This window comes from Microcaecilia unicolor, chromosome 8 (genome assembly GCF_901765095.1).
Source record: "Microcaecilia unicolor chromosome 8, aMicUni1.1, whole genome shotgun sequence".
Taxonomy (NCBI): Eukaryota; Metazoa; Chordata; class Amphibia; order Gymnophiona; family Siphonopidae; genus Microcaecilia; species Microcaecilia unicolor.
The window spans coordinates 32,570,603-32,596,323 of NC_044038.1; the positions used below are offsets into that span (position 1 = coordinate 32,570,603).

At 41.5% G+C, this 25,721-nt stretch overlaps 1 protein-coding gene across 1 annotated transcript in view; it reads right to left on the minus strand.

Moving 5' to 3' along the window:
- Positions 1 to 475: 475 nt before the first annotated feature.
- The window catches only part of LOC115475638 (multidrug resistance-associated protein 1-like), a 181,862-nt gene continuing 156,616 nt past the window's right edge, over positions 476 to 25,721 (minus strand). Inside the window, exons 26-31 of the mRNA XM_030211527.1 lie at positions 24,672 to 24,773; positions 19,644 to 19,790; positions 15,013 to 15,171; positions 8,037 to 8,203; positions 4,391 to 4,585; positions 476 to 2,546 (exon numbers count right to left, since the gene is read on the minus strand). Coding sequence (XP_030067387.1) covers positions 2,438 to 2,546; positions 4,391 to 4,585; positions 8,037 to 8,203; positions 15,013 to 15,171; positions 19,644 to 19,790; positions 24,672 to 24,773 — 879 coding nt within the window. The 3' untranslated portion in view covers positions 476 to 2,437. The remainder of the gene's footprint in view (positions 2,547 to 4,390; positions 4,586 to 8,036; positions 8,204 to 15,012; positions 15,172 to 19,643; positions 19,791 to 24,671; positions 24,774 to 25,721) is intronic.

The following is a 25,721-nucleotide window of genomic DNA, read 5'->3' on the forward strand; positions in this document are numbered from 1 at the left end:
GGTTGCCCTTCTTCGTCAGATCGGAAATAAGCAAATGTGGTAGCAGATAGTATATATAAGAGAAACATCAAAGCATTACTTTGACAGTCTGACAGAGTGGGAGGGTGGGGTATGCATGGGGACATCAATGCATTTCATTGATATTCTAACAGAATGGGGTGTTGGTAGGTGAGAGGAGGGTAATAAACAGAGAAATACAGCTTTATGGTTTATAATGGGTTAGAAAACCCACTTGATGTCCCCATGCATACCCCCACCCTCCCACTCTGTTAGACTGTCAAAGTAATGCTTTGATGTTTCTCTCATATATACTATATACTATCTGCTACCTCATTTGCTTATTTCCGATCTGACGAAGAAGGGCAACCTTCGAAAGCTAATCAAGAAATGTATTAAGTTATGTCCAATAAAAAAGTTATCATCTTATTTTCTTTTCCATGTTTTATTTTGTTTGATTTCTATTGATAACATTTCATAAAGAATAATTTTATGAAAGCATGCAACACACAAAACAGCAGAACAAGAAGACAAGAAAAAAAAAAACTCTTACACAAGTTCTTTTTGGAAACTTTTGGGTTTTTTTACAAGTTGTTTACAAATCGCATTTTTTAAATATAGTTTTACAAAACAAAAATCCAACTGTCCATTCATATGTAAGGAACTATAAATTACAAGATCAAAAAATAAACACTTTTCTAGTTACAAAGAGGTGAACATCGTTTAACACGTCCAACCCTCTAAGAAATTTAAACGCGCAGTTCAATCTGCACAAAACTCTCAGCTAAACATTCTCCTAAAATAATGAACTTTTCTAACACAAGAAATTCAGTTTTTCATCCTTTTCTTTTGGGTAACAATACAAGAAAGCACAGACTGGTTAAAAGATCTTCGATTTTCATCAACATTCAAAGTGCTTCACAGTGAATTGGACAGTACCATAAAGTAAAATTAAAAAATAAAGTATAATTTTGTATCATTAATGTTTAACATTTATGGGACTATAATTCACCAGAAAGCACGCTGCACAAGTGCAATGTGGACATGGATCTCAACAGCAGCTAGTCCTAGCTTGTGGACATTGTGCCCTGATCGATTTTTTTTACATGACATTCCATTTTGATGTTGTTGTTTAAAGAAATACAAAGGTGCTGAGGAAGCTCACGTAGCACCAGGATATTACAAAAGCAAAAGCATTCCCTCAGCATCTTCCATTCAAACTATTACACACAGCTGTATGCCGCTGCCCCCCCCCCCCCCCCCGGATAGGTGTGTGGTTATTTGAATGAATGTGCCTTTTTCATCCTTTTAAGAAATAGATGAAAAATGTGCCAGCCTCAGGCACATGCAACAAATGGAATACATTAGAACTTAACCAATTACAATGCAAAACAAGAGATCTCAAGAGGAGGGGAATGGAATGGGAGGGGCCAAAATGGCCCAAACATTTCCAGCCCTCTCCCTCTTAAAGTCATGCTACCTTTCCGAAAAGGTCATTTTTAAAAACTTGTTCCGTCTGCTGTTAATGTGAGTCAATGCCTCCTTTATTGTGTGATTTTGTCAGTTTTTTTAACCTCTCCCAAACTACCGCACAGCCTTTGTTCAACCACCATCTTTAACACAACATAGTTGCCAATTGTTTAAATTGTGAGATGGAAAGCCTAGCACAGAGAACACCAGCACCCTCCCAGACAATAGTGCACTCAGTATAGCATAGTGGCAGAATGTGCTGGGGTGGTGTTAGTGAAACGTGGACTAGTATAATGCAGGGGTAGGCAAGTCCAGTCCAAGTGCTACAAGTTGGCCAGATTTACAGGGCATTCAGAATGAATGTGTGTAGTATGCATTTGCATACAATGGTAGCTGTGCATACAAATGCTTCTCACGCATCTTCGGTGTGCATCATTTTGAATGCCCAGCCAGTTTGTGTCCCTTGGGGACCAGATTTTGTCTACTCTTCGTTTAATACAGTACTAGAGAAAAAGAAGTTATCTCAGAGCACGTCATAGTGCAAAAGTGCCTCCACTTCGGGACAGAAGCAGAAAAGGCTGAGAACTTAACATTTTACAGAAATGCATTACAAAACAAGAAGCTGTAAGTTTACAGACCACCACAATATACAAAAATCATTTATTCTCAGTAAGGAAAATAAATATTTGGACAGCGAGATACAATAGCCTTGTGGCACCGGAGAATATGAGGAAATTGCATTTCTGGCATGTTTCACTCAGCTGGTGAACATCAGTACCAAACACTTCATCCTTGAGGACCAAGCACAAGACAATGCAATTTGGTATACTACTACCCGCCTCTTAAAAAAAATCAGATTTCTTTTGGTTTGAAAATATTGTCTGAAAATAACAGTTCTCGGAGTGCTTTTACATAGAGTGTCTGTCACTGCTTTTAACTTTTTAAAGATAGATTTGGTACATATGTTCTATTACGCCAAGCCTGAATCTTTGGCCATGGTATAGAAGATTCCTTTCTTCTGAATGAGGTTGGCTGGGGAATCAAACTCCACTATTTGACCTTTGTCAAGCACCATAACCCTAAAAGAATAAAAGATTATATATCAGAACCCAAACAGATATTTGAATGCCCATTAATGCAGAACAGCGTGCTAACATTCTATCTTAAGTTTCCATGTAAATGTATAATTATTTTTCAATCCTCTAAATATATCTTCTGGGACCTTACACACCTTTCCTCCTTGTTGGCAAATAAGGCTGCTATTCAGGTGTTTGGCCAGGATTAACAATTAGAGTATTTAGATTGAATTGGCCCTCCTTCTAGTGTGCAGGTTTATGCCTGATACTATTATTGTTTACTTTTGTTGTTTTATATTCTCTTTTCTTTTCAACTTTTCTGTACAAGAAGTTTCTTAATTTTTGTGTTAATTAAAATTGCATTAACAAAAAGCTGAGCAGCTGCCTTAAGAAGCGTAAGGCTGGAAAGATATGCACCACAGAGTATATAAAATTTCCAAAGAAAATAGGTACATGTATGTATTCGTGTTCTTTTTGAAAGCACGAGCCCAGCTCCGTGTGCTAAACTTACTGCACAAAGCACAGGTGACCACTACCATTTTTGGAACACAACTGGGCACATAAGGCTTTCCACAGCACATGTACTGTAAATCAGGACTCCCTAAACTTGTCCTGGGAACCCCATGGCTGAGCATATCCTGAAAACACCACTGGCCTTAGAGATCTTCAGCACGGGGTTGGGAAGCCCTGCTGTAAAAGACACCTAAATATAATGGACCAACAATAATCCCAAAGCAGGCAAAAGCACCCAGAAAAAAACAGGGGTGTGGCAGGTGAATACAACCTGATTAGCAGCCCTCACAATGCCATGTTAGATGCCAGAGCTGTACCCAGTCGGGAACATGCTGACAGGGCAGAGCAATTCAGTACACTAGCAGCCACATCATTTGTTCATGTCCCGGTGCCCCTTCCCTCCTTGCTATCAAGCAGGATCTAACACAAACATCTTCAAAAGGAAAAGCATGGGTTTTGACAAGAAACCTTCCCGATTCCTGATCCAGAACATGCAATATAGATTTAATGACCATCACAAGAGCAAAAAGCAGAAAAGGAGACTTTTTCCAGTGATTCTAGCAGCTTCTCTGTGCTGCCTCCTCAAGGGACAGCTGCCATGAAGCAGGTTACAGCTTTTGAACTTTCCTGACTTCAGGTTCCCTGTCATTTTTTTCTTTAAATGGACAGTATCACAAGCATTAATGTTAAATACCATTGCAAGTGGTTAATACACTTAGGAGCTTATTTTGGAACCATAAGGACGTTTCAAAAAGCCAAATGGATGTCTATGTGCTTGAAATGCCCAAATCCCAATTTTGCAAAGGCAGAAAAGGAACCTCCAACAGTGCAGTACGTCCAAACAGCATGGGGGGGCATGTTGTGGCTGGGACTACGGAGGGCCCACAATCAGGATGTCCAATAGCAATTGCCGAATTGGAAGAAATGTCAAAGTAGCTGGTCCATGAGAGAGATCTGCTTACGCTAGCTCTACTGCATGCAGCTCTCTCATGAATAGTCACTGTAGATATCCTGAAAGCCTGACTGACTGGGATGCCTCCAGGACCAGGGTTTGGTAACCACTGCCTTAAGAAATTCTGTAAGCTTGGACCCTAACTTTGGTCACTAGGTGTCACCTGCTGACGACGACAGATTCTCTTCTCTCAGGGGTTGTGAATGCTGTCTCCACAGCATCACCAGCTTCAACTAAACCAGGGTACAGAATACCCAAACCAGGAACTGAAACCCAGGTCACTCTGTGTGATAGTGCCATGGAGCTAACCCTGGCAGCCTGTCAATACGTATTCAGAATTTAAGTTAAGCAACACAATTCTTTCGGCTCCATCATACTTTACCTTGCATAGTCCATGATGGTATTGAGTCGATGCGCTATAGTTATCACAGTGCAATCCTTAAACTGAATCCTAATGGTTGACTGAATGAGGTTATCTGTTTCCAGATCCACCGCCGCTGTGGCTTCATCTAGAACAAGAATTTTGGTCTTTCGAAGCAGGGCTCGAGCCAGGCACACCAACTGCCGCTGCCCAACGCTGCCAATATAAAAGAAAACATGTGATGATCTGACTTTCCTAATTTCAACTTTATACTTTCTTTCCTCCATTTCTTTATCATCTCCCACCTCATCCTTTTATGTTTCACTAAGCACAGCAAATTTTTCCTCAACTCTGGTGACTCTCTAATGCAACAGCTATTATGTGTGCACACTAGAGAATGACATGGGGACAACATATGTCCCTGTGGGTTCTGTCTCCATCCCTACCCCATCCCTGCAAGTTCTGTCTCCATCCCCATCGGCTGTCCTCATTTGCAGAAGCCTTAAACACATATGATTTTATATTTAACTCTTTTCTAATAAAGTATAAAAAGGAACGATATGCTGTGCAACTGTTGTTCATAAATCACAAATAGAAAACAATATCAACAAGCAACTATAATAACCCCCACCACCCTCTACCCTTCCAATCCCAATAGCTGACTTCTACTACCCCAAGGAATCCTAATCCACCCTGTTAAAATGTCCAGGGGTACAAAATACAACCCCGTTCTATATGGCCTAGCAGGGGAGAAATATGCCTTATGAAGTACCGTTATGATTTTTTAATCATAAGTCATCAACAATCTCAGGATTCAGTCTAGCTCTCCTGTCTTCCACAGTCCTTCCAGCAATAGAAGATGTCTTAGATGTGCTGGTAGTAGGAATGTACAGAGGGACATAATCGAACAAAGCACCCAAAGTTTTCATGAGGGCGTCCTCGCAGGACGGCCCCGCGAAGGGGCGGGGAAACCCGTATTATCGAAACAAGATGGGTGGCCATCTTTTGTTTTGATAATACGGACGGGGACGCCCAAATCTCAACATTTAGGTCGACCTTACAGATGGTCGACCTAAATGTTTTAATGGTCGACCGTAGAGACCATTTTCAGCCATAATGGAAACCGAGGAAGCCCATCTCAAAAACGACCAAATCCAAGCCCTTTGGTCGTGGGAGGAGCCAGAATTCGTAGTGCACTGGTCTCCCTCACATGCCAGGACACCAACCGGACACCCTAGGGGGCACTGCAGTGGACTTCACAAATTGCTCGCAGGTGCATAGCTCCCTTACCTTGGGTGCTGAGCCCAACAAAACCCACTCCCCACAACTGTACGCCACTACCACCCTAAGGGGTGAAGGGGGGCACCTACATGTGGGCAAAGTGGGTTTCGGGTGGGTTTTGGAGGGCTTACATTTACCACCACAAGTGTAACAGGTAGGGGGGGGGGGGATGGACCTGAGTCCGCCTGCCTGAAGTGCACTGCACTGCACCCACTAAAACTGCTCCAGGGACCTGCATACTGCTGTCATGGAGCTGGGTAGGACATTTGAGGCTGGGAAAAAAACACTTTTAGGTTTTTTTTTTTTTTTTTTAGGGTGGGAGGGGATTGGTGACCACTGGGGGAGTAAGGGAAGGTCATCCCCGATACTCTCCGGTGGTCATCTGGTCAGTTCGGGCACCTTTTCATGAATTGGTCGCAAGAAAAAAATGGACCAAGTAAAGTCGCCCAAGTGTTCGTCAGGGATGCCCTTCTTTTTTTCCATTATCGGCCGCGGACGCCCATCTCATAATCACGCCCCAGTCCCACCTTCGCTACGGTGCCGACACACCCCCATGAACTTTGGTCGTCCCCGCGACGGGAAGCAGTTGAGGACACCCAAAATCGGCTTTCAATTATGCCGATTTGGGCGACCCTGAGAGAAGGACACCCATCTCCCGATTTCTGTCGGAAGATGGGCGCCCTTCTCTTTCGAAAATAAGCCTGACAGCATCCCCCATGAAAAGCCAGGATGTTTGCTTGTTTTTCCAAAAAAAAAAATCAAAATATCGTCGTCTGCATCATTCAAACATTAACAGTCCAGTTCATTAACAGGCTTCAAAGTAAGAAAATGACATGGGGACAAAGTTTGTCCTCGTCCCCATCCCATCCTCGCAGGATCTGTCCCCACCCTGTGCCATTCTCTACCTAGGAAATCTTGCCTGGAAATCCTGGATTTTTCTCCAGTTTCAGCCAGGGAGAGGAGAGAGAACAAGTTCTTCATCGAGACCCTGTGAGCAGCTATATTTCCTGTACTCCCCAGGCGCTATACAGATAGTGACTAAATGTTTAGATAGTTTTAATATTGATCCATATTCAGTTACCTGTTTGTGTGCTGTTTTTGTTCTGTTTTTATGATTCACTGTTCAATATTTTTATGACAATAAACCTTTTTTAGGGCCCTGTTTACCAAGCAGCGTTATAGGCACGTTAACGTTTTTAACACGTGTTAACCATGTACGTGTGTTAATCATGTATGTGCCTACAAAATCCCTATAGGCGCCTACATGATTAGCACGTGCGCTAAGTGTAGGCGTGCTAAAAACACCAACACACCTTAGTAAACAGGGTCCTTAGTTTATTGACTCTGCTTGTCTGGACTAAGAATCCTGGAGGTTTGTGTGTTTGGTCTGTAAGTGCTTTCTAGGAACTATGGGACCACTGGGAGTGTGGCCCCCAGTAACCTAGAAAACACTGTGGATAACTTGAGAGTGGAAGCCTCGCCTAGAGGCGGATGAGACCCATTCAGTGGGAGGAGGGTGCTAGTGTAGAGCACATGCCCAGGCGGACCTAAGTAGTGCTGAGGACAGAACCCCCCCCCCCCCCCCCCCAAGTGGCCACAGGGATAGCCCCAGGTGGGTGATCAACATTCTGTAACAATATGCTTCTATATGTATCTTATTAATAGCTGTATTAACAAAATTACAAAAACAGGGTATATATATTCCAATACAGCTGTATCAATCGTTATACACACTCTATCATTAACAACTATAGATGTGTCAAAAATTCTTTATTACTTGTATCAATTGAGTGTTGGTATGTTTGTAGAGAGTAGAGTGGATGAGGTGTGAGTATGAAAGTTTTGTAGGTTTTTAGAATATATGGTTGTTGACACATTTGATACAAATAAAGAATTTTTACACATTTCTAGTTGTTAATGATAGAGTGTATTATTTTTATTTATAACATTTGTATCCCACATTTTCCCACCTGTTTGCAGGCTCAATAGCTATGATTATTCTTTTTGTATTAATCAATTGTACACCCTTACCTGATTGACTTCTGTGTTGTAAGGATCCCAGGGTATGTCCACCCCCATGATTTGTTTAATTCTGTACAGGATTGCCTTCCAATAGGCTCTGATCTGCCACCATATATGTGTGTCCCAATCATACCACATCTTCTCCCGTTGACAGCTCGGGGTCAGGTATTACCCATAAATTATCTTGTTGTTATTTTCCTGTACCAAAACTGCTACCAAAGTTGTAGCAGAACTTTGGTTCATCTGTTACTATCACAGCAGTAAAGTGACATCCCAGTTCCCTCTCCAGTCTCTCCCTATGAGTGGTCAGAAAGGAGACCCAATCCAGACTATTCTTTTATGTGACAAGTGAAAAATATTTTACCTTAAATTCTCTCCTCCTTCAGAGCATTCATGATTGAGTTTGTCTGGGAGACCCACTACAAATTTCTTCAAGTGGGCTAGCTCCAAAGATGTCCATATCTCTTCATCAGTGTACTTATCAAAGGGATCTAGATTCATTCGTAAAGAGCCAGAAAATAACACTGGGTCCTATGAGACAGAAAATAAATTACATATTGACATTACCTACATGGTACAGATTAGAACAAACAGCTCTTCTTTTCTCCAGGTCAGTCCAATTATATTACTTTAGAGAGTAATGTCATCAGGCTGCCTAATTTGTGCAGCAGGTATACACAGAAAGCAAGTTGCTTACCTGTAACAGGGGTTCTCCATAGACAACAGGGAAATTCAGCCACACTCAGAGGTGACATCATCCGATGGAGTCTCGGGTGCCGGAGCAGTTCTTCAGTTTAGAGATGTCCAAATTAGAAATCCCTTCGCATGTGCGGGAGTTCCCACGCCACCTCAGTCTCCCTCCTCCCTCTCAGTCTATCACAAAGTAAATGAAATGAGGGGATGATGGGCAGGGAGAGTGTGGCTACATTTCCTTATCGTCTATGGAGAACCCTGTTACAGGTAAGCAACTTTGCTTTTCTCCGTAGACTTACCAGGAAATTCAGGCACACTCAGAGGTGAGTCCCAAGCTGAAGGCCATCCACGAATAGAATCTTAACTGGTGGCCCGTAGATACAGAATGGGTGGAGGTATGTATGGTGATACTCTCTCAGGTTTGTTTGTTTTTTGCACTATGCAAAAAGATTACAAAGAACCGCTTCTCCAAAGGCCGCATCTTACGCTGAGAAATGATCCAAACAGTAATGTTTGGTGAAGGTATGAGTGGAGGCTCATGTGGCTGCTTTGCAGATATCCGTAATGGATGCTGATCTAAAATTTGCTATGGAGGCAGCTTTCGCACAAAGGACTAAATGATAACACATCCATTATATTCTTATCATGTAGCGCATACTAAATCTGTTAATGCACCTAGTAAAATGACCCAGAATTTGGTGAGGACCTACTCACTCTGATAGTTGAAGATTTAACAACAGAAGGAGATACAATCCAAAACCCAGTTGGACAGCATCCTTTTTGACACTATTGAGCCTGAATTGTTTAAGAAAGAAAAAGTTGCAAAGTCTTGAGAAAGTTTTTCGTGTAATGCAAGTAACAGCAACACTCATCTACAGCCTGGAGAATGTAATAAAGTTTCTGCTGGAGATGAATGAGGCAGAGGAAAGAAGGATGGCAATACTATAGTTTGTTTTAAGTGAAACGCTGATACAACTTCGAGTAAGAATTTCAGGCGAGAGCAAAGAAGCACCCTACTGTGAAAGAATTGTGTGTATGGAAGGTAATACATTAAGGCCTCAAGTTCACTAACTCTTCTTGCTGAGATTATTGCTATGAGAAAAATAGCTTTCCAGGTAAGATGTTTTCCTGAAGCCAAAGCCAAGAGCTCGAACAGTTCTTTCATAAGACTGGCGAGAACCACGTTGAGATCCCATGCTGGAAGTGGTGCCTTCAAAGGTGGTTTTATGTGTATGAGCTCTTTCATGACACAACAGGTACCACCAGGGCCGCTGAGACACACAGCCGGGCCCGGGACAGGACTGGACCGCCGCGAGTGCAACCTGCGGGCCGCCGTCGCCCCTTCCTGTGTGCCGGGAGTCGGGACCCAGATGACTGCATTAACATTATATCATGTTAATGTAATCATCCAGGTCCTGGGCAGCACACAGAAGGAGAGTACAAACACGGAAGCAAGCAGGAAGCAGCTTGCCAGCAACGGGCCCAGAGAATTTTGCTCCCCCCCACCCTTCTCGGTGGCCCTGGGTACCACTGGCTTCCCTTAGTAAAGAGCATAATAGGTGGAGATAGCAACCAGATGCAGACATACTGAGGAAGTCTGAAGACCAAGAGGTGTAATAAATAGGATAAAATTAGTGTTGGACAGCATATGAAAGAGTCTTCATTGTGGGATTGCGCCCAGAGTGTAAAACATTGCTATTTTAGTTTAGTTTAAATATTTTTTTTATAGATAACACAATTAAGATCTGGTACGACCATACAAGTATCCTCAAACAAACAATCATCAGAGAGTCACATTTTCTCCCCCACCTCCTAATCCCACCCCGACCCTCATCCCAAATCATACCCAACCCAGACTCCAACCCTTCACTACAGTGCCATATTACATGGGAACTATCACATGAACTCCCCACAAAAAAACATCTAACACCTCAAAATCTAGGGGGAAAAACAGATTCCCAGCGTCTAACAAAATATATTACAAATACTCAAAAAGTCCCCAAAACAACATAGGAAAGCCACAGACCCTCTGCAAACAGAATAAGGGAGAAAATATCTGTCCAGCCTCCAAACGGGTCAAAAAAGCAGAAAATATATAACAAAAATATGAAAAGGGAGAGGTCAAATGTCAACAACCAAGTAACAGCAAAAATTACCAAAAAGTCCAAAACTCAGAGGCAGCTATCTAAACATGGAATGTTGCTACTAACTGGCTTTCTGCCGATACCTGTGACCTGGCTTGGCCACTGTTGGAAGCAGGATACTGGGCTACATGGACCACTGGTCTGACCCAGTATGGTTATTCTTATGTTCTCAAGAGCTGGTAGCAGCTAAGGTAGTTTGTAGAAAAGATTATGCCACCTCCTCTGATACAAAGAAATGAGTTCGACACCCATAATTGACCCAAAGTCACGTAGGATAAAGTATGGCACTGGAAATCTTCTGCACATATAATTGGGTGCATAAGAGCGCAAAAGCTTTGCTCTGAGAATGTACTCTGGCGGTGTAATCCTGTGGCATTGTCGGCATAGTGCCAGGGTGGACTGGGGCAGCATCAGTTTTACCCGGTTAGCACAGATATTTGGGTCTGCTAACTAGGTAAGTGCCTGGATAAAGTTAGGGCAGCAAAAATGTCTTCCTAGCTTAATCTGGGCTCTTACTCAGGTACCTGTCTGAATACTGCCAGGAGCTGGTTAAGTTCCAGCAGCCACCTATGACAGGTATGCAATGCCAGTGCTTGGATTAGGCCCAGCATTGAATATCTATCTGTGTCAAATTTGGCAAGAAACAGTCAGCACCCTTTGAAAACAATAATTGCTGCTAACTGAATAATAATGGGTTAGTTTTAAAAATATCAATGTGGCCAGCATATGCAACGCCTTGCAGAAGGACCTGGATTTGATTCCAGAGCCAGGCATAGGCGCCCGGTATAAGAGGCTTGGGGAGGCTAAGCCTCCCCTGCTGCAGCAGGATGGATCAGCTGTGGAGTCCTGCTGCTCTGGGGGGGGGGGGGGGGAGTGTTAAATTGTTGATTTACCTCCATCCTCACAGCAGGAGCTGTCTCTAGCCTTGTGTAACCAGTTGTAGAAATTGGTTTATGATTTAATTTGTTTACCTTACTGCTGGGAGAGCAGGGGGGTTAGCTGGAGGTGTCCTGGGTTGCCAGGGAGATACTTAACGAGGGTGACTTCCTGACCTGCACATGAGCAGTTCATACCAAAGAGACTTGCACTGACACCTGAGGACAGATAGCAGCAGAATCGGATACTGGGCCAGCATGATCAGAAAAAGTCACCAGACAACAAAGGTAGAAAAGATCATTTTATTTTCATTATAGTATTTGGAATATGTCCACTTTGAGAATCAGGTGCTCAGCATTAAAAGTTTATATTTATTTACTTATTTATGGCATTTTAGCCCACATTAAACATGAATTAGGGTGTTTTGTGGCTCTACATGAGAATTGTGATGACATGATCCCTTGTTTCATATTGTTGACGGTCTTTGTGCATAGTGTTTTGCAGTTGAGCGATTGTGGTTAGAATGTGCTTTGAGTAACCACTTTATTCTTTGACATATGATACACATCTAATATCTAAATTTAATAAAAGGTATTAATTGTGACTTTTATTTTTACTTATTTATTTTTTCTGTGTTATCAGACAATTATGGATTTAAGCTCCACCCCTGGCCCCACCCCTTTTAGCCTCCCCAAACAGTTGGGCCACCGACCGCCTATGGAGCCAGGACTCTGCTCCTTGGCTCAATCATAACAAGATTTGCTCCGGGAACAACATTTACAGCCACTGAGGGAAGGGAAGAGTTCACTCATCACAAAACGGTAACCACGTGACCAGATTTTGAGCCCAAGATCACTGGGTCCCAGAACGAGTCCTGGTACTTGGTCCCCAGTCAAAGACTGTCCTTGCAAATTACTGGATTAAAATGAGCTAGGAAGGAATATATTAAAGAAAAAAGACCCCTGGGTAGCTGTGAGCAAAGGCTCATGGTACCAGTGCCAACTGAGTTGGAAGTACATATGAACCGAAAAAACTGGAAGGAATAGATTTTGGATTTATTAGCTTGTCCAACTCTGTGCTTGAGGCAACTTACAATTTGATATGGTAGGTGGTTTCAAACCAAAAAAGGCTTACATTTTGTTCTTGAGTCAATGGAGGGTTAAGTATCTTTCCCAATGTCACAAGGAGTAACAGTAGGGGAATGGGATTTGAACCCTGCCTTCACCCTCCATGCCAACATTATTTCTGGGTTCTGGCTAGACTCTTTTGAACGATACTCTCCTTTCTACCGTATCACATGCTGTTGAGTCAATCAAAGCTTCCACTGAAGCAGCTTACTGTCCTATAACAGATGCTAGAGGTATTGGTACCTCTGCTGGTAAAGGAACAGATGTTCTTTTGGTGCACATGAAGCTCAATACTTTAGAGGGTTTACATTTTACCGTACATTAATGTTAAATTATTTTAGGTAGTAATATATTGATCTAACAGTTATTGACCTGTACATTTAACAGTTTGTTATCTTCTGTACCAAGGAAATTTTAGTTCTGAAGTGGTCACAAAATATTTGAGTGGACTTCTAAATAAAAAGTTTGTTTTTTTGTTTTGTTTTTAAGTTGAACAGCGCTGCGTGCGTCTGGTAGCGCTATACAAATGCTAATAATAATAATAACAATACAAATGAGCTTGAGTTATTTTTCAATCTGCTCACTAGGTGGTGATATGACACAATGAAAAGCAAGAACCGGATTTAAATGACAGGCAACGACATAGAGGGGCATTTTCGAAAGAAACGTCCAAATTGCAATTTTGACATCTTTGTAAAACGTCCAAATCCGTGGGTGGGGAAAACCGTATTTTCGGGAAAAAAAATGGATGTCCATCTTTCGTTTTGAAAATACTGTCAAAGACATACAAATCCAAGGACGTCCATAGATTTGGACGTCTGAGTTTCGGCGATTTTGGAAACCAAAGATGTCCAAGTAAAAAAAACGTCCAAATGCAAGCCATTTGGGCGTGGGAGGAGCCAGAATTTCTAGTGCACTGGTCCCCCTGACATGCCAGGACACCAACCGGGCACCCTAGGGGGCATTGCAGTGGAGTTCATAAAATGCTCCCAGGAACATGGCTCCCTTACCTTGTGTCCTGAGCCCCCCCAAAACACACTACCCCCAACTGTACACCACTACCATAGCCCTTATGGGTAAGGGGGGCACCTATATATGGGTACAGTGGGTTTGTGGTGAGCTCGCTGTTTCCTCCACAAATGTAACAGGTGGGGGGGGGGGGGGGGTATGGGCCTGGGTCCACCTGTCTGAAGTGCACTGCAGTATCCACTAAAACTGCTCCTGGGACCTTCATGCGCTGTCATGGACCTGAGTATGATATCTGAGGCTGGCATAAAGGCTGGCACGAAATATTTTTAAAGATGTTTTTTGAGGGTGGGACGGGGTTAGTGACCACTGGGGGAGTAACAGGACGTCATTCCCGATTCCCTCCAGTGGTCATCTGGTCATTTTGCGCACCTTTTTGTGCCTTATTCATAAAAAAAACACGTCGAGGTGAAAACGTCCAACTGTTTGTCATGGACGTCCTTGCTTTTTTCGATTATGGGTCAAAGACGTCCAAGTGTTAAGCATGCCCATGTCCCGCCTTCACTACGCCTCTGACACGCCCCCTTGAAATTTGGACATCCTTGCAACAGACTGAGATTGGAGACGTCCAAAATCAGGTTTCGATTATACCGATTTGGACGTCTCTGGGAGATGGACGTCCATCTTCCGATTTATGTCGAAAGATGGGCGTCCTTCTCTTTCGAAAATCAGCCTGATAGTAAAGTAAGTAAAAAAACTCCACAAAGGTTTTTGCACAGTTCTTGATTAGATCATTTTTTGCTCAAGGATTTAGTTTTCAACAGCTTCAGAAATGGAAAACAGATGGTGAAAAAAAAAACCCCAAGACTTTTAGTCCTGAAATGTGAAGTTTAAGAATCAAGAGGGTTCTTGTACATTTGCAAATTTTTCTAGGACTACATTTTTTGTACATTCAGGAAGAAGAAAAGAACTCGTTGGGCAAAAGATGTCCCATTTTGACAATGTGCATATAAAAAGACTAACATCCCTAACCTTGGCCACTTAAGTCTGATCATTAGTCTTCCAGATATGGCCACACAATCTTTTTTCTAAAGTTCTGATTTGTTTTGTTTTTTTTTAAATATGAGTTAATGTACCTTCACCCTATACTACTGCTCCTATAAAATTAACTGTACTGTACAATTTGTTCAATCATTTGAAATGTTCGGTTTTTCTTTATTGTTGTATTATATTATTGGTATATAAGATCACATCTTGAATTTAAAATAATTTTTAAAAACTGCAAAAATGTATGGGGTGGTGGGCCAAAGAATGAGAAAGGAAACTATTTGCTCCTGTTGTCAAAACCATTTACTACATTTTAAATAATCTTTTCTAAACAAAGGGAAAAGGAAAGGGGATGGGACTTGATATACCGCCTCTCTGTGGTTACAATCAAAGCGGTTTACATATTATATACAGGTACTTATTTTGTACCTGGGGCAAAATGTGAAACACTCCATTCACATCTGTAAGAAAATCATGCTGTTCGTACCTGAGGGATAATTGTGATCCTGAACCTGAGATCATGAAGACCAATTTTTGCTATGTTGACCCCATCGATGATAATCTCCCCTTCAGCTGCCTCATTGATGCGAAACAGGCCCAGGGTAAGAGAAGATTTGCCAGCTCCCGTTCGTCCAACTATCCCAACCTAGCGCAAAAAAAAAATACATAGTGCTATTCATTTATACAGTATAAAGAGACAAGTGCCCTCTCCCTCCCCTCATGTAAGATGAGAATTTACAAACTTTTCAACCTAACCAAACATGTAATGATGCACTAAATTTCCATGAACTGTGTTTCTTGGTGTTATTATTCTCAGGCTTATGAAGGGGAGAGAGAGAGAGAGAGAAGGGATTACTGCTTATTAAGGATGTGAACTTATTTGAAATGACATGGGAAATGTCATTTTTCCCATTGCCATGTCATTTCTAGCCCAAAATAGCAATAAACCTGAAATTTTGTTTTTTTCCTGTCGTTAATAGTAAACACTCTTCACAGAGAGTGCACGCTTAGCATTGTTCCCAAAATGAAAGAGGGCGGAGAGAAAGAAATTGTGCACCTGCCCTGTTAGATAGGCTGCCAGTAGAATACCGGGGCTGGGAAAGCCCAGAGTTTACCTTGGCATTGACTGGATAACTCCCTGATATCATCTAAGTGGGCCTTTACTAGCCAAGAAGAATGAGGCTGGCTAGTGGCGTGGAGCTGCAGGCATGTGCCTGAAGGGCACACCCCTCCGAAGCCCTGTTGGAAACATGGTGGACTAATGGTGGACCAATGGTGATGTAAAAAAAGATCAGTGTCAGAGAATCTTGGAATACACTGAACACAGGCACTCCCCTTTTGTTAAGTGTTGTTACTTTAATGGGTTGACCGACTACTGTTTGTGCTGCAAACTTTAGTTAAAAAGATAGACAGAAGATTAAGAACGACAATTCAGGACCTAATGGATAAGAATGCGATAGTTAGGAGAAGGTGTCCCTCCTAAGTTGGATTAGTCATGGACAAATCAACAGTCTGGAGCTTCCTTGAATTCCAGGGGTCACCCAAGCCCTCTCCTTCCCAGGTTATTTTGAGTTTCAGCCCTGTGGTTTCTATGAGCTCTCTCATCATGTCTGGATTTCCAGTCCCTAAAGCACCTCCTTGCCCCACAGACCTAGAAGGCAACTTGGTGGGTTGGGGGAATTCCACAGGAAGTTTCATTGTTGGATCTTAGGACGATTATTAGGAAGACAGAGGGAATGCTTAAGAACTATAGATTTTCTAGTCAAGTAATAGAGAAGTTTGCAGACTCGGGACCAAAGGCTGGTTTTGTACTGAAGGTAAAACTCAGACCCTATAGACCACAAGTTTCCACTCTACAAGTCACTGGTATGTCACAGATCAAGGACAGTCAAATCTCTCAGAACATAAATTGATTTTCCATGAACTCAAAGTCCAAAAATATATAGTTTAAAAAAAAATGCTTGCTATTTCACTTATTTTCCTGTGATTTCCCGTGAAATTTTGCTCAGGAATTACTTCATTAGCATTTGGTAGTAACAGGACACCCTAGTCGCTTTAGTTAATTATCATCTTTCCTCTACATTTGTTAAGGCGCACAAGGGGAAGGGTAGAGAAATCAGGTCAGGTTGACCTCACTAAAGTTCATGGAAACCCATCAAGACACTAAACACCATGAAGGCTACCCGTTTCATCTTATTTCTCTTCGAACAAGATAAAATGCTTTAAAGAGTGACTTAGTTTGGACAGAAAATACAAGTGTTACCTGATGTGGCTAGGGTGCAAACAATTATTTCTCCAGTTAATAGGGTGGTGACTTTCAGAACCTCCTTTTTCTTAAAATGACCTTGTAAAAGGCTTGATCAGATATTAAGATGTGAATTATGCTCTCCTTGATCCAACATAGAGAAGTTTCTTCTAGATAGGAAATTTATTGATTTGTTTAGTAGGAGTAGTTTAGGACTAAGGCAGTAATGGGTCTTGAATCATGCAGACATGAGAGGAAGATTATCTCCTCTTGTTTTCTTAATTTCTTTAATTTGTTCTCTCATACCCAGTGCTGTGGACTCACATAATCATTTAGGAATTATTGTATTATTCCTTTTCTTTTTCTTTATGTAAATCACATTTTTGCTGCTTTTTAATGTTTGATTTGGCTGTGTTGTTTCGATACTGTTGCATTATAAGCATGTACTGGGTTGTATAACATTGTTCACTGCCATGGGGTAACGTGGTATATAAGAATGAGAAAAATAGAAGTCAGAATGCCTGATCTATTCCTAATTTTTGTTTTTGAAATAGCAGGCCCTTTTACTAAGCTTAGCACATACTAAATGCTAAGAAGCCCACTTTATACCTATGGACTTCTTAGCATTTAGCACACGCTAATGGAATTCGCATGCACTAAAGCTTTAATAAAAGGGCCCCTAAACTTCAAAACTTAAATTTAAAAAAAGAAAAAAAAAAATCCTGAAAATGACACAGGAAACTGAACTGAATGATTTTTGCCCTGCACATCGCTGACTGTGTGATTATTATATACTAGTAAAAATGGCCCATTTCTGGCGCCGATGAAACAGGCACTAGCGGGCACGGGACTCCCTTCTCCTCCCCTTCCAGTACCTGTTCCGTCGGCCCAGGAAAGAAAGAGCCCCCTCTTTCCTCCCGTAGCGGTGGCATCCTTGCTGCATGGTGTGGGAGTCGGGCTCTCGGCGTTTCAAAATGGCCACCGAGAGTTGAAGTCTCGCGAGGCAGCTTGAACTCTCGGCGGCCATTTTGAAACGCCGAGAGCCGGACTCCCACACCATGCAGCAAGGAAGCCACCACTACGGGAGGAAAGAGGGGGCTGTTTCTTTCCTGGGCCGATGGAACAGGTACCTCTAGACCACCAGGGAGACACGCGTAAGGGGAGGGGAGGTGACAGGAAGGGAGGGAGGTTGGTGAGGTTAAGCGTGTGGTACCGTGGGTGGGGCTATGTGGCGAAAGGGGCAGGGTTCATGTGGACGTCAGCGGCGGCTGGGATTTCTTGGAAGGGGAGGAGTAGGGACGTGCGTTAATTTGTTTTCGTGTTCCGCCCTCGACGTCATCACGTGTGACGTGAGGGCGGGGCATGAAGATGGTGTGGTGGCTTAACCACCATGAAACCACGAACCGGTGTGTGAGTGACTTCAGTGACGTCGGTGTCCTCAGAACGTTGAGGCTGCGTTTTATTATAGTAGATGTTTACTTGTAATCTGCTGAGAATCATTAGCATCAGCACAATATAAATGTTTCTGCTAAACTAAATACTATAGGAATTCTCTGGGCGTAGTCCCTGCGAATACGGCCAAAGCTTCAACCTGGGTGGACAGATTGTCCAATCAAGGGGTGAAGAAGTTAAGGTGTGTCTGAGGTCAGTCTAGTACACCGATTAAAGACAAAATACTCATTAAAGAAGGCAGTCTAAAATGGGCTGGATCAGAACCAGGATTCCAGAGAAAGTCCCCCCCCCCCCCCCACCCCAAAAAAAAAAAAAGCTGACCTACTGCATTTCAAAGAGTTCCAGTTTCTGCAGCACAAAAACATCAACAAACTGAAATTTAGCACTTAGGAAATTCTCCTTTCAGACTAACTCTCCCCTCCTCTCTACTTTCCCTGTCAGACACACAGAGGAACTGGAAATAATTCCATGATGCATGTTCTGCACGCTTTCTCCCCCTCTCCCCTTATTGCTGCTATACCCTATCCCCTGCTGGGCTGGCTTAGTGATTCTGATGTATATTTCATTTTCTTTGATGGAACTTTCTACCGTGGCTGTACCATATAGCTTTCTTAATAGCTGCTATTTACAGGTATCTTGAGACTGTAGTTTGCTATCTGTATAACTTCTACTGGTGGTGAAACATGACAATTCTTGTTGCCATGGAACAGTGGTACTCAACTTTAAGATTAAACTGTAATCTTTTGAAATCAGTTGACAGTGACAAATAATAGTCTGATATAGTAATCACATGGTTTGGTTTTATTATTCTTTCTAAACCAATGGAATATTTGGGTTCTTCTCCATTCAAACTGCTCTATCCCTCTCCCCTCCAGGTCACAGACACGGTGCCAGCCCAACCATTAGGCAAGACTAGGCAGTAACATAAGGCTGCAGTTTTGGAAAGGGTGGAGGGGGGGATGGAACAAAAAGCTGCTGCAGTCAAAGCAAGACAGTAAATCCCGAAAGAACCATTAGAACCTACTTTTACCTGCAAAACAAAGTTAATTATCACAAATTTGGGAGGAGGGAGCTCATGGACTATGGGGCAGCCTGTATCAAATTATAATAAACTTAACTGATGCGCAAAGTGTGCCTGTTGGAATTTACAAATCTCTTCTGCTTTGAAAACTGGCACAAAGTCCATGAGAGAAAAGCATGTACAGTGTTTTGGGACAAAACATGCAAAAAATGTAAAAAAAAAAAATAAATCACCCCCTTTGTTGATATCATGTCTGTGGCAATAAAAATATTTAACTAAAAATAAAATAAATCAACCTTACATCTTAGCATGGTGGATATTAGAATATGCTGGAAATGCAGCATTCACTCCCAAGCTATATATCCAAACGTACGAACAGCAAAGAGAATTTTGTGCCTACCTTTTCTCCTCCAGTTATGGTCACATTTATATTTTTCAGAGCCAAATCTAAGTCCTCACGATAACGCAAACCATAGCCTCTGAATTCTACTTTGCCTTCACTAGGCCAGTCGCTCGCTGGAGCAGTCTGCTCAATTCTCCATGGTGCCTGAAATGAGAAAGGCAAAACATTACACATCACTGAAATTGATTTTCAGTTGACTAGGCTCTGGATGAAAATTTCTACTTTATGAAAGCCCTTCAAATTTGAATATTTGAAGGGCTTTCCTAAAAGTGCAAGATGATGAAACATTGCACATAAAATAGAATTCTAGGACTAGGGATCATACATGAAGGTGCAATAAGAACAGTGCAAAAAGGTATGACAAAACACTTTTACCGAGAGGGTGGTGGAGGCCTGGAATAACCTACCAGCAGAAATAGTGGCAATCAAAACCATGACATTATTTAAACATGTTTGGGACAAGTGGAGCAAGAAGCAGGTGCTATTTGAAAGGGGTGGCAGGTGAAAAATACAATACAGTAGGACTTTCTATACCGCTCTTTGGACAACCAACAAAGAAGATTTATAAATCTAAAATGCACAAAAATATTTCCTTAGTGTGCATACCAGATCAGTCCAGAACAAGTAGATTATGTCCACCAACCAACAGATAAGACAGCAAAAAAAAGTAGTTCCAAGTAATTTGCCCAAAGGGCATCATGCATCAATAGAATCCTCAGTATTTTTCTCCGTCTCCAAGCGGATGGTGGCTAGCTAGCTCCTGACCCAGTTAACTGTATGTCAGTAGAGCAGGAGGTCCCTCCTAAAAAGATTATGCTCCTTTTTAATGTACTGATGAATTTCTGGAGCTAGGGTGACACTCGGTGGTGCCAACTCCGCCCTCCTCCCCCCTTTACTGGATTTATGAGTGTGAGTAGGCTGACTTCTGTAGCTGGCAAATGGACCGGATGCTACCTGCACCTTGCTTTACATTATACCTTTTATGTAAAATCTTTTATTGACAACTTACACAAATAGAATAATCAAGATACGTGACTGTCGGATTGACTCTAAGTCAGCATTCTGCTTTGTGGCATCTCTGATCCAGCTTTTTTGAATCAAGACGATCTTCTTTATATTCATTACAGTATATTGAGCACATATCTATTATACTTGACAGTAAAGGATTACTGTGTAGCCCCTGAAGCAGCCCTGTTGGGCAAAACACGGCCTGTGTCGGGCTGTCTTTGTGCGTGTATACATATACTGTAATTGGGTTATATTAATAAATCTTGTTTTGTTTGCCTACGATCTGCTCCGTTTGTTTTCTATCTTGGAGATCGCAGACCGTCTACCTCTGTGCTTTCTTGTACAGCTGTAGAACTCTTTTAACAGCAGATCTGCAGCACCTAGACGTTTGGCGGTGCTACAGCCCTCAGCTGTATTTTGGGCTAAGCACCACCTAGCTATTTTCAAGCCTGAAACACCTAGCTCTGTGGTAAAGTAAAAAGAGATCATCTCTTTTACAGGAATTTAACACTAAACTTTTTTTTCTTGGCTAGAAATCTCAACTGTTACACAGCTGGCATACATTAGCTGTACTACACAGAACAAGTAGTTGGAACAATTTGCTACAACTCAAGATGCTCTTATGGGTTGCTCTGCTGAAGAAATCTACTTATGTTTCTAGTAAGTAGTCAGCTATATTATTTGCTGGATACAGCAAATAATCCATTATCGCTGAAAACAAAAACGCCCAGCTCAAAAAAAGATAAACGTCCATGTTTTTTCGAAAATACGATTCGGTCCGCCCCTTCACGGACCCGTTCTCGGAGATAAACGCCCATGGAAATAGGCGTTTCTGTTCGATTATGCCCCTCTATGTGAGTCCACAGCACTGGGTATGAGAGAACAAATTAAAGAAATTAAGAGGAGATAATCTTCCTCTCATGTCTGCATGATTCAAGACCCATTACTGCCTTAGTCCTAAACTACTCCTACTAAACAAATCAATAAATTTCCTATCTAGAAGAAACTTCTCTATGTTGGATTTTTGGGATCTCTCTCTTACATACTTTGGGAAGCTGGCTTCATTCCGCACATCTCTTGACTAGGTGCCAGCACTGCATGACAGTAAAGTATTTTTTGCTGCAAATATTTAGTCTTAAACCGTTTGAGCATGAGCACCATTGTTTGGCTATTTGAAATACAGAGGATTCTAATGCTGCACGATGACCTTTAGGGGCAAATTACTTGGAACTACTTTTTTTCTGTCTCCATCCGTTGGTTGACGGACATAACCCATTTGCACTGGACTGGTTGCAGTAAAGGAAACAAAATTATCAGGTAAGTCAATTTTTTTCCACAAAAGCAACTACAAGGGAAAGTAAGGAAGGAAAGAGAAAAATTAGGGGCCAAACAAACACTCTTTAAATGAATCTGCTGTGAAGAGGGAACACAGAGTAAATTGCTTTAAAAAGAATGAAGTATTTATGTTTATTAGATTCTTTGATATATAGCCTCACTGCGGCACAAATTGGCCAGGAACATAAGGAATCACATGATCAGATTTTATGAAATAGAGTAAGCAACCCAACAGCTTTAGAGTAAATCAGGCCAAAGTGCTACTCACTCAAATGCAATGACATTTCTTAGGTCTAGGGTTTTAGCTCTAAGCACTAGTTTTGTGTTTCACATGTCACCACAGAATTGCAAGGAAAACTTAAATTATATTTTTTAAATACCAAGTAGCTTTTATTAGTGCTACTGGACAGAAAAGAAAAGTTGAATTTTAATCGACAGAAGTTACATTTACTCTGAGAGGCAGGCTGTCACAATGCTGGAATGTCTTAATTTTTTTCTTCTCTTTATTAAATTTCCTATTCTTGGATCCTGTTTCTTTGTTTTGCTGACAAATTATTATATTTGATATTTCTATTATTATGTATTTTGCTTTGTGGTTTATTTCTTTTTATTTCTTTCAACAGTTTTATTTTAGTGATTGTAATAGACAAAAAAATTAAATACATACAGTGAATGCAGCACACAGAACATAAAAAAGGACATTATGAAGTTAAATCTACCCTGTCAGCCAATAGGTGGAGCTGCTGAAGCTTCAAGTGTGAATGGGATGGGAAAGGGGAAAGGAAATGGGACTTGATATACCGCCTTTCTGTGGTATTGTGCAACTACATTCAAAGCGGTTTACATATACACAGGTACTTATCTTGTACCTGGGGCAATGGAGGTCAAAACCAGAAAGCTGCAAAGTGCTATCAAAACACCCATCAACAAAGCATAAAATAACAGCATAATACACAACTTCCCCTACATTAATCAAATAATGGACAATTTTTAAATTAAGTTTTGAAATCTAAAAGGCACTAAAAGTCTGAGGGTGTCTAATGTTAAAAGTTTAAATGAAAAAAAATAAAATTTTCTCATTAAAAACTATTGGGTCAATATTCAAAACAAGTTATACATTCTTGAGCCACCAGAGAATGTATAACTTCTGTCTATAGATTTCCAAATCTTACACAGTATCACTGGTTTGAAAATCTGATGACTCAATACTACCCATATAAAAAGGGGGCCATGATTGGGTTGGAGTAAGGGTGGGCTGAAAAAATAACTCAACAGCATCAATAGTCAACCACTATGCAGATAATGTATATGTTTAGTTTAGGCCTGCTGAATAGCAAATCTAAACTAAAGAAACAGTGCCAGCATAGTGGAAGGAGTATCTGTATATTCAGGGCCACTACCTATACAGACAACAGCAACGAATAAGAGAGACAATGGCCAGCATTTGGTTTATTCCCGTCACCACGCTGACATGATTATCAGGCCTTCTGTTCCTTAGGCTGGCCTAGTGGCACACATTCACAGTGCTATGCACAAAAGTTATGCTTGATTCCCAGATCAAACTCTTGCTTCTCAAACATCAAATGGTGCAAATGTGACACTTAGTGGCAACAACCCATGTAGGGTTCTGCAAGGAGCAAGGTTCCGAGGATCATCACCACAGTCAATGTGAGGGGGACACCAGGTAATGGTGACTGAAAGCTTATGATATTAAAGTCCAACAGAGGGAATTACAAGGAGGAGGAGAAAAACCACTGAGCCAAAAAAAAAAAGAAGCACTATGTTCCTTTAGGATCTCTGGCTTGCTTCTGGGAGCCACACAAGATGTCCTCTGACCTCTTATGCAATCCATCAGGAAGATGAACTGAAACACCATGTTATGTTTTTTGCAAGGGCTTCGGGCACAGCAAGCCAAGACATTAATGCTCTCTTGACACATGCTCAACCCCAAACCAAGGAAAAAAATTCTTCCTTCTATTTCTCACCATCTAAGGGTATATAGCACTCTCAAAATATTACAGGTCTTCGAGGAGTATTTCAACCTACTCAGCATTTCTAGTTGAGTAACTCTGTTCCTTCAGAGCTGGTTTCAGAATATTCACAATAAAACATAAATCTGATATATGTAACATGTTTAGTCTGATAAACCAGTTACTTTGCATATCTTAGTCCTCTTGAATACCAGACCTGTTTATCAAAAACAGAAGTAGTTTGCTCTTCAATGACAGACAGACAAACCTGGTCTGGTTGGCATGTTTCTTAATATAAAACTATTCACTGTGCAAATTTCAACCTGGAACTGAAGTGTAGCTCTCCGTATGACAATACTTGCATAAAACACTAAAAAAAAAAAAAAACTTACCTTATCTTACTTTGCCTCTACACTACTACTCTCTTCCTAGCTACAGTTAAAGGAAGGATAAAGGATTTATTTTGCAAACAAAAATTGTCAATTCTCATACCTTCTAACACAAGGCTAGTTTTTACATAAATAGAGAAGGAAAAAGGTTATTTCCCAATTAAGGTATGAGAAATGCTGAGGGTATCTACAATAGCAGCATACTGTCATGCAAAGGCAGTCCCATTGCCCCTAACTAGGGAGAAACACATCTCCTAAAAAGGCCAAGCCCCCCCTCTGCAAGTTACTTAACAAAACACAGAATCCGCCAGGCCACACAGCACCTCTTTATCCATTTCGGAGTATTCCTTGACCCTCTCTACAGCAACGATGTTGGTTTCCACTTCTGAAGACATGCGCACTAGCCAGTTCAAGTATGTTGTAATCTGCAGACAGAGAAAAACAACCAGTCTCAATTTGGAGAGCTGCCATCACCGACCAGCAACACCATCAACACCACTCCTCAAAAGCAGCTCAGACATCTGAACAATTAGGATCCTGAAGTCAACTGTCCTACTGCTCAGTATGGAGGAAGGCAGTATACACTGAGTCCATTTTCAACCTTTCAAATTTGTTATATGTTCAGTGACACTACATGTATAGCAAGCACCACTGAAAGTACAGGTATCCACAGACATCTTGTTATATGAATAAATTATAAGTAACGAATATCGGTGCTCTTTTTACATCACTCAACCACATCAAAACCTGGGTTTTGTATGACCAAGCATGACAAAAATCTTTATATTCATCCTCTGTACATCTTAAAAATGTACAGAAGATGAATATAAATCATATAAATTTACATGTATTGTGAGAATTGCCCCTGGAACACCTCTAACCATGCCCCCTTTTACTCAACATCTAACGCTGGACATAAAATGGATTATATGTCCAACAATTTAAGGGCAATGCTAAACTCTCTGCTGGACAGAGGGATAGATTGGAGCGTCCAATTTATCCCTCTGTTCTGCCTGCTTCCTTCATCAACTCCCTGACCGACTTCAGTTCCTAAGTTTGTGAATGTGGGGGAGCCTTTTCCAATGGTCAGGTTGCACTGCTCTCATTTGTTTTATAGTGTCTAGGGTGTTAGGTGTCCTATTAATTCAGGACTAGGTGCATGTGCTATTTTTACTCTGCCATGACAGGTACTTAAAACTCAGTACTTCACCATCATTGTGGGACATTCTGAATAAGTAAATTGTCTCTTGACCAACACTGTTACTGCTACAAGATAATCTTACTGTTGCCAATATTTCTAATAAACCGGTTTTTCTGAGAGAAGAGGACATTTCTCTAGTAAGTGACATTATTTTGCTCTAGGTAACGTACAG